We start from the raw sequence: 10,433 nt of genomic DNA, 5'->3' as shown, positions 1-10,433 counted from the left end.
ATTTGGTTTCATTAACCTTGTAGTATGAGACAGAACTAAATTCCCTGAGAACCTCCTGGGCCGCTGGTAATGATGACAAGGGAGAGGTCAGAGATAAAATAACATCGTCCGCAAACAACGATATCTTGTTGGAGGAACCCCTAATGTCTATACCCCGAATACCTGGATGAGTTCTGATGCGTTCCGCAAATGGCTCCATTAGGAGAACAAACACCAAAGGTGACAATGGGCACCCCTGGCGGGTACCGTTTGTTATTGCAAATTTTGTGGAGAACAGACCCTCTGTATAGACATATGCCGAAGGAGCCGTGTACAAGGCCAACACAGCATTCAGTATCTCACCCACCATGCCGAAACGTTGTAGAACTTTTCGCAGATATCCCCAGTGTATCCTGTCAAAGGCCTTCTCGGCGTCAAGGGACAGGAACACTGTAGGAGTATGAGTAGATTCGGCATGGTGGATGAGATTCAACATCCTTCTTGTGGCATCGGTCGCTTGGCGGCCTGTGACAAACCCCACCTGGTCTTGCCGAATGAGGTTTGGTAGAAATTTGGAAATGCGGGTGGCAAGTATTTTTGCGTAGACCTTCAGGTCCACATTGAGTAAAGATATGGGCCTGAAATTCTCCGCACAATCCGGGGGTTTCCCCGGTTTGGGTAGTGTTACTACTGTAGCCTCCAGCATCTCTGGAGGAAAGGAAGCAGAGGAGGCAGCCCTGTGAAACACCCTTCGCAATCTAGGGGCCAGAAGATGTATGTATTTTTTGTAGTACTCCGAAGAGAACCCGTCAGGGCCCGGAGCCTTGTTAAGGGGCAAGGACTGGATCGCCCTAGTGACTTCTAAGTTAGTGATGGGGAGATTTAATTCCGCCACTTCCGCCGGTCTTAATGCAGGAAGGGAGACCGAATCCAAGAAGCTGTCAATGATCTCAGGAGATGGTTGGGGTGTGGACTGGTCATCCTTTAAGTTATAAAGTGAGCCATAATAGTGGCTGAAGGCGTCTTCAATGTCTTTAGGATTCGTTAAAGACAGTCCGGTAGAATGATGCGTCAATTTAGAGATACGTTGACGAGCATGAATGTCCTTCACATGGGTAGCTAACAATTTACTGGCTTTGTTGCCATGCGCATAAAAATTTGCCTTAAGCCTACGAACATTAGCTTGATGTTGTCCAATCAAGAGAGAACGTAGGTCATTTTGAGCTTGAGTCAACTGGTTACTAACGTCTGGGAGTGGGTTAGTTTTATTGGTCTGTTCTAGGGTTCGGATCAGGTTCAACAGATCCTCCATACGCTGCCTCCTCTGCCTCCGTATAGCGGCACTCTTAGACATCAAGATACCTCGCATAAATGCTTTATGGGCATTCCAGATACTGAAAGGGCACACCCCTCCATTGTCATTAAACTTGAAGAATTCCTCCAGGGCCGCATGGACCTCAGAGGAAGTCCCCGGGTCACAAAAAATGTGAACATCATTTTTCCATCTGTTGGCCCTCGTTGTAAAAGCCCGAGGACCGACAGTTATGGAAACAGGAGCGTGGTCCGACCACGTTATTTGGCCTATAGAAGAGTCCACAATTTTTTGTAGCAAGAATTTGTCGGTGAAGAACATGTCTATGCGGGAGTAAGAACAGTGGACCTTTGAAAAGAACGAATAGTCCCTTTCTGTAGAATGGTAACAGCGCCATACATCCTGTAAGCCTGTGGCTGACAGGAAGCCCGCAAGATCTGGTCTGCGGGGACACTTCCGGGGTCCCCCAGAAACGTCTTGACGTAGGTTTGCGACCATGTTCATGTCCCCCCCAAGGATCACGTGGCCCCTGATATCCACCTTGAGACGTTTCCAAAGTTTACGCAGATAGGTAAGTTGTTTCACATTTGGGGCGTACACATTAATGATGGAGTACTCAATATTGTTGAGTTCACAGTGTAAAAGAATGAAACGGCCATCTGGATCCGATATATGGGAGATATACTTGTAGGCCACAGAGTCCTTTATAAGAATGGCCACTCCCCCCTTTTTCTTGGGGCCATTGGCAAAGTATGCATGAGGGAACTGTTTGTTTGTGAGTCTAGGAGGAGCTGCAGCACAAAAATGGGTCTCTTGGATGAGCATAACATCACATCCCTGGGACTTGATCTCCCTCCATAACATATGACGTTTACCAGGGCTATTCAATCCATGCACGTTCAGGGAGGTTAGTTTGAAGGCCATGGTGAAGTGGTCTAGTAGAGTTCGTTGGTAGGAGTCCAGTTGTAGGGACTATGTCACCACCAAGGAAGGGCAAAAAGAAAGTGTATAAAACCTTACCCGAGATCGCAGAGTCCGGGACAGTGCAAGGTCGTGGCCGACTGGAGGGGTCCGCGTGTGCTGAGAAGTTAACGGTTGGAACTTGAGAGGGTATGGCTGATGAAGCACTCGTTGCTGTGTGTCACAGGTAATGTACAAAAAGAGAAACAATAGTAAAAAAGGTAACAAAACAATCTACCAATGACAGTCGTGACAATCAAGTAGGTATTACTGCAATGCCAAGTTCTCTAAGCAAAACAATATGGATATGGCACTGGGCGCAGGAACTCTAACTGCGCCAAACTGTGTTTAAAAAAGGACGATAACCAAGTGGAAATCTGAGCAGTTATCCAACTGCTAACACGGGGAAACTGGCAAAAAAGGAAAAAAAGAAAAAAAAACAAAACACCATTCGTAGCCGAGCAGAACACTCGGAGACTGTAGATCAGGCAGTTAGAACATCAGAGGGTCATCTGACATATAGCTGGAAGGGCCCTGTCAGCCCGGCGTCTCATCTTGGTGGGGAGGTTGTCGGAAGCCTGTCAGGAGAATGATCTCCAGGGGGGGTATCATCCTCCAAAATCCCCCACTGGCGCAGGAGCTCAATTCCACGTTCAAGAGAGGAGATCTTGAATTCCTTGTCCCCTCTTGTAACAATGAGGGTGGCAGGATAATTCCAACGATACTGGATGTGGTGATTCCTGAGAGGTTTAGTGATAGTCACAAGGTTTCTCCTGCGGTTCATGGTGTGGGCCGATAAATCTGCGTAAAAGGACAGGCCTTGCATGCCAGCTGGGAGATCTACCGCCTTTCTTACTCTCGCCATCAGTTGTTCTTTCACAGTATAAAAGTGAATTCTTGCAATGGCGTCCCGTGGGTATGCGGCGGGGATATGCTTAGGCTTCGGAAGCCTGTGTATCCTATCAATGGCCAAGTCTCCCAAGGTTGCATCAGGAAGGATTTCCTGCATAAGGGTGGTGAGGAACGCTGCCAGGTCGGGAGGTTTAATAGATTCAGGGATCCCCCTGATTTTCACATTGTTTCTCCTGGAGCGATCCTCGAGATCTGCCACTTTTGATTTTAGCCACTCCAAGTCATCGTCATGGTCATTATGAGCATCCACCATGCTATTGAATGTGTCCGCAAATTCACCCATTTTGTTCTCAATGGTGGAGACTCGATCAGCGACAGCAGCGACAGCTGTGTTGCAGCGGGACACCAGTTGTAGCATATCAGAGTGGATTGCAGACCGTAGGGATAGCATCATCTCCTTAAACATGGATGCCATCACGGGATGGTCCCCTGCAGGGATGGCTGCAATGGAGTCTTGAAACTCCAGGGTGTCATCTACTGTGATGCCGGGGCTGGAGAGCGGCCTATCATGGAAAGTCTTTTGCTTGGATTTGGCAGGGCTGGAAGGCTGTGATTCTGCAGCCGCCTGTGGGGAGAGTCCCGTGGGGTCAGCTTGGGTGCCCGAGAGATGTCTCGGCTGATGCAAATCAGTCCGGTGTGACAGATGGGGTTGCTTATGAGAGGAGTGTGGCGGGCCGGCGCCATCTTGGCTGCGCGGCCTGGTGTTGGGGGAGAAGAAGTCGATCATCTTACCCGGCTTGTGTCGATCTTTCCGCTTTGGTGGCATGTTCCAGTGATGCCCGGGGTTGACAGGAGTGCAGATGGACTATTTTGGAGTGACCCTCTCCGTGGAAATTGCTCCGAACGATCTGCTTAGCAAGGAGCTGTTAGCTCACGCTGCCATCTGCCTTGCTAGCCGGCTCCGCCCCCCTCAATAAAAACCTTTTAATACACATATTCTGTAGGAATTTAGAAATAATTACGTTTGTCTAATTTATGGTATATATATCAAATTTATGAGTATTTTTATTGACGTAATAATATTGTGGTTCAATTTGTTATAAAAGGGGCCTGCGAGCCCTCATTCTTTGAACTTTCTTGATTGCATATTCCCAACTGCAGCTGTTGTCCATAAATGTGCCTTATTATTGGAGATTCTGCTTGGTCTGATGTTTCATTATATTTTACTTAAATACCAATAAAAAAGTATTTCTTGCAGACTCTACTACCAAATATCTATAAAGAATCCAAGCAATTAACAAAACATGAATATGTAAACTTGATTAAGTATCAACATACAAAAAACACCATATAAAAACACCAAAAAACACCATCTAACATGATTTTTTAATATAAAACAAATCTAACAACATGCCTCATGCAAATGAACACATAAAATACATTTGTACAATATATATATATATATATATTTTAAAATCAAGTTAAATGTAGAATAAATTAAATTATGTTAATGGAAAAAAAGGCAATCTGTCAGATACCTAAAGCTATGAAAGTTATAAGTCAGACCAATAACAACCTGAAGCACAATGGAGCTCCCATGGAGGATAAATGGTTGCACACAAAGCATTCTGTGGGAGAAGGTTTCTCTACCATTTTTCATCCACGGCACACTTTAACCACTTGCCGACCGCCGCACGACTATTTACTGCGGCGGTCAGCCCCTCACAGGCAAAGCGACGTAGGACTACGTCGCTTGCCTGTGAGGCTCTAGGGAGCCAGCGCGCGCCCCCGGAGGCACGCTCCCGCTCGGTCACGGACCCCCCCAGCGCGTGTGCCCGGCAGAACCGATGTCCGCCGGGCACTCGCGATCATCCTTTAGAGCGGGAGAAAGGCAGGCGGCTAATGTAAACAAAGCCGCCTGTCATTCTTCCCTGTGTAAGAATAGTGATCATACGGTTCTGCTATGTAGGACCGTTGATCTCTGTTCTTACACGTCAAGCCACATCCAATCCAATCCCCCTAGGGACACACTTAACCCCTCCCTCTCAAAAAAAAGTTAACCCCTTCACTGCCAGTGTCATTTTTACAGTAACAGTGCATATGTATAGCACTGATTACTGTAGTAAAGTCACTGGTACCCCCAAAAGTGTCAAAAATGTCAGTCAAGGGTCCGATCTGTCCACTGCAATGTCGCAGTCCCACAAAAAAAAATCGCAGATCGCCGTCATTACTCGTTAAAAAAAAAAACAACAAAAATGCCAAAAATCTTTCCCTTAGTTAGTAAACGCAATAACTTTTGCGCAAACCAATCAAAATACGCTTTTTGCGATTTTTTTTTTACCAAACATGTAGCATAAAACAAATTGGCCAAAAATGTTAAAAAATTTTGATTTTTACATTTTTTTGGGGGAATTTCATATAAAAAAATGTGAAAAATATTGTTATTTTTGCAAAATTGACGCTCTTTTTTTGTTTATAGCGCATGATCAAAAAATTGCACAGGTGATCAAATACCACCAAAAGAAAGCTCTGTTTGTGGGAAAAAAGGGACGTCAATTTCATTTGGGTACAGCGTCGCACGACCACGCAATTGTCCATTAAAGTCACGCAGTGCTGAATCGCAATATAGGCCCTGGTCAGGAAGGGGGTAAAACCTTCCAGGGCTTAAGTTGTTAAAAGTATGCAAAATCTCGAGACACCCTAGTCTAATATGTAACAATGTGCATGAAAGCCTTGATAAAGTTAACTTTATATAAGAAGCCCACCCCCCTGCCCTTTCATATCAGAGGTTTCCCTATTATATCAGAGGTCATCCCCATTACATCAGAGCTCCAGCTTCACATCAGAGCCCCCCTTCACATTAGAGATTCCCTCATAACATCAGAGGTCCCCCCATCACATCAGAGCTACACATTCACATCAGAGTTCCTCCTTCAAAACTAAGGTTCCACATCACATTAGGGGTTCTCCCCCATGTTTGAGTCACCCCTTAAATGACAGAGGCCCCCATACCATCAGAACCTCCCATACATTAGAGGTCCTTCCTATACATGAGAGTGGACTGCTGTCTTCTCTTGAATGCTGGGAGCTATACTGCATGCCACCTTTCCTGAATCAGAGCCATGTGTTGCCATGGTGTGAGCTGGTCACCGTCAACATAGCAATGAATGATGATGAGCGACCAGGCCCTAGAGCATAATTGGTTAACATGGTCCTGGTCGATGGCCTGACTGCACCATAGCAGCTCATGATGCTGATCCAGGGAAAACTGGGTCCCATGCTTGTGGCAACCCCAGGCAACCCATAAGGCACCCTGGTTGAGAAACACTGCTGTAGGGAGTGTGAGTGCAGAAACATGTAGGTGGGATTTTAAAGGATGTGTTTAACAACAAACCATTCATCATTATAATAAATCTCCTACGAGTGTTATATCAAAAATTTGGACAATGTCCATATTCAGAAGTATTTATCCTTCTGATAGCAGTGTACACCCTGCATCCAACAGTATATACACCACCCAGTCAATGATACCCCCATCTAACAGCAGTGTATACAGCTCCACTTCCATGGCAACTTATATACAATCCCACCCCCTCTGAGAAAGTGGTGAATCCCCTAAAATGTATAAGCCCGTTGCATTGAAAGACTGTTGTGTGATGCTGTCCCATTGCTGGAGTGGAGTATAATAAGATATAATGCCTGATTTTAAGCGCACTTGTAAGTATGTTTTTGTGCGTTTGATGGTTAATAGGTTTATGGTAATGCACTAGGCATTAGCACCCTCCTGTGTGTGTTTTTCATAGTTTCCGGTCAATATTACCCTATCTGAGGGGGCAGCATCAGTGGAGCAGTCCTTCTTTTGTATTGTGATACCATTTGGATATACGGGGGGTGTGAGATTACCAGCGCTATGGAGTGTGTAGTATCAAATAGAAAAAATGTGGTGTAAACTGCCGCCAACCTACCTCTGAGGTAGTATGTAAATAATAAAGTGCAAGTGTTGTTGGTATGTTGGCGCTACCACAGTGTGCAAAGGATTGTTAAAATATATCTGTGCCGTGCAGATAGTGACAGGTGAATAACATTAAATGTCATAAAAATCGTACAAGTGCACTGTGCGTTTTTATCAACCTAGAGGAGAAAGGTGAATAGCATAAAATGTCATAAAAACATAGAAGTGCACTGTGCGTTTATATCGTGTGGACCTATAGGGGTCGAGGTGCCACAACATGAAGTGCTATGTGCTGAGATACAAACTGATTTTAGCAGATTCTGTTGATTGTACCAATTGAGTATTGCAGAAGATTGTGCCAGTGAATTCGTGGGAGGTGAGCGCTCACAATATATATTGTGAAAATATATCCGGTGCTGTTACCCGTGGCCCCCCACTAGATAAAAGCACTTACCACACAGCTAGTATAGGGGTAAGAACTGCACGTAAATCCTGGGTCCCACTTAGAATCACCATAGGCACTGCAAATAAAAAATAGCTTCCATTGCGTAGTGTAGTTAGAGATACAAGATGTAAGCCATATCCACTCACAGGTTAGGAAGTTCACCGTCAGCATGCAGCAACTTCCTCACCTGTGAGTGGATATGGCTTACATCTTGTATCTCTAACTACACTACGCAATGGAAGCTATTTTTTATTTGCAGTGCCTATGGTGATTCTAAGTGGGACCCAGGATTTACACGCAGTTCTTACCCCTATACTAGCTGTGTGGTAAGTGCTTTTACCTAGTGGGGGGCCACGGGTAACAGCACCGGATATATTTGCACCATGTATCTTGTGAGCGCTCACCTCCCACGAATTCACTGGCACAATCTTCTGCAGTACTCAATTGGTATAATCAACAGAATCTGCTAAAATCAGTTTGTATCTCAGCACATAGCACTTCATGTTGTGGCACCTCGGCCCCCTATAGGTCCACACGATATAAACGCACAGTGCACTTCTATGTTTTTATGACATTTTATGCTATTAACCTGTCTCCTCTAGGTTGATAAAAATGCACAGTGCACTTCTACGATTTTTATGACATTTCATGTTATTCACCTGTCACTATTTGCACAGCACAGATATATTTCAACAATCCTTTGCACACTGTGGTAGCGCCTACATACCAACAACACTTGCACTTTATTATACCATTTGGATGTCTATACCTGGAGGGCTTGAGAGTGTGTAACATATTGACTATATCGATAGGAGGTTGCATGCTCGGCACCGCCACCATTCACAAAATGCCTTGTACTTTTTCAATGAACCCGTCTGACTGGATAAGGTGTAAAAGCAGAGCAATAATGTCCACATCTTTCAATCAGAGAACACCTCACACTTACTAAAATTAAGGCATTCTGTGAATGGTGACTGTGCTGAGTAAGCGAGCCTCCCCCCGTGGTCAGTGTGCAAATGGCAATCCACTAGATGTGGAAGATCGCATTGACTTCTACAGTGGTTTTCAGCTTCCACAGCGCTTCATCAGGTATAACATGTGCATACTGAAATTGGACCCAGCTGGTCATACTTGGAGTTCAACTTTACACTTCACCAAAAAAAGTGTATTTGGGCTTTTTTAAACATCACTTGTATGGCTATTGAAATGTTATTTTTGCTGAGGAATGGTCTGTCTTTTGCTTTCTATTTTTTGACCTACAGGACACCTTTCTACTGCAACCTTTCCTTTAACACAACCTAAAACTCCCCAAAGAGCCCCTTTAAGTTTTGCATTCCCTGCAATAATTGCCAATGAATGAAACAATGGATAGGAAACCAGAAACACAAAGCTAACGTTGGTTTCAAAATATCCATAGAAGTCAAACCGGAAAATAAATGTGGCCAGCAGATTACAGACGGTCATAAACTCCAGTAAGGCAGCTAAACGGATTAATGATAGGTGGGCATCCATCCTGGGTCTTGTAAAACCTGTTACATTATTTTTGACATGTCTTACGTGAACGCTAATAGTATGAATCAGTAAGGAAGTTGAGATACTGACAAAGACAAAAGGCAAAAAGTGCCCAAAAAAGTACGACGGTATCATGAAGTTCAACTCCTTGTAAACACTTTTGTTTGCAGGCAAGATGACGTTGTCCATAATGTCTGCCGTTTCGTTAATAAAAAAAGCAAAAATAGATCCAAAAATGAAGGAGACAGCATAGGTTATGATGATAGCAGGTGGTATCAGTTGTGGAATTCTCAGTTTTACCCAGAGAAGGAAGTGGTTTTTAAAGATGGTAATCTTCACCAAGTAGAGGAAACAAAGCCACATGGCAAACCACAGACTGGAAAAATCAAATAATAACTGAGCCGCCCTGAAAACACTCCTTTGTGAAGGGCTAGAGTATAGCTCCAACTTGAAGATCCGGTTGGTGATTCGGAAGAAGAAGCAGAACAGAAGACAGACTCTGGAAAGTCCAAGGTTCACCATGATCTTATCATAAGGCTTCTGCTTTCTGCTAGTCCACCAGTCTTTGAGATTGGTAACCACGATAAAGGTATTGACCACTAAACCTACCAGAACTTCCACACAACCAACCACTTCGCAAATGAAAACCTTCAAAACCGGCATATCTGCTGGGAAATCTGAAACTGTGTCAAACTGTATAACCTACAGTAATAATCTAAGTGTAATTATGGATGATTTACCATGTTTCAATATATTTTGTAATTTTAATTATGCCACTGAAGTACTGTATTTTTACAGTTGAGATTTTTTTTAATGCAAAATAAATATTGATGGCGAAAACATTCAAACTTTTATCTTAGCAACCGTCACGTATCATGAATTAGCTTGTCTACCTACACTGACATTTGTTTAGGAATCAGTCACTGTGACTACTCTTATTTGATTTTAATGCAAATACTCGCATGTGTTTTATTAAAGCAGAACTCCAGCCAAATGAATGAGAACATACAGTATCTCACACAAGTGAGTGCACCCCTCACAATTTTGTAAATATTTTATTATATCTTTTCATGTGACAACACTGAAGAAATGACACTTTGCTACAATGTAAAGTAATGAGTGTACAGCTTGTATAACAGTGTAAATTTGCTGTCCCCTCAAAATAACTCAACACACAGCCATTGATGTCTAAACTTGCTGCCAACAAAAGTGAGTACACCCCTAAGTTCAAATGTCCAAACTGGGCCCAAAGTGTCAATATTGGGGTGTGGCCACCATTATTTTCCAGCACTGCCTTAACCCTGTTGGGCATGGAGTTCACCAGAACTTCACAGGTTGCCACTGGAGTCCTCTTCCACTCCTCCATGACGACATCACAGAGCTGGTGGATGTTAGAGACCTTAAGCTCCTCCACCTTCGGT

General features: G+C 44.0%; 1 protein-coding gene across 1 annotated transcript; it reads right to left on the bottom strand.

Moving 5' to 3' along the window:
- Positions 1-8,709: 8,709 nt before the first annotated feature.
- On the bottom strand, positions 8,710-9,675 carry LOC309550323 (taste receptor type 2 member 4-like; the record flags this gene model as incomplete). The annotated part of the gene is made up of 1 exon (XM_082250720.1): positions 8,710-9,675. The coding sequence occupies one exon, from the start codon at positions 9,673-9,675 to the stop codon at positions 8,710-8,712; it is 966 nt and encodes a 321-aa protein (XP_082106846.1).
- Between the last annotated feature and the right edge of the window lie 758 nt (positions 9,676-10,433).

This window comes from Pelophylax lessonae (genome assembly GCF_965119305.1).
Source record: "Pelophylax lessonae genome assembly, chromosome: 3".
NCBI classification, from domain to species: Eukaryota; Metazoa; Chordata; class Amphibia; order Anura; family Ranidae; genus Pelophylax; species Pelophylax lessonae.
The sequence above is the reverse complement of the archived record's forward strand: the minus strand, read 5'-3'. Positions and strand labels throughout refer to the sequence as shown.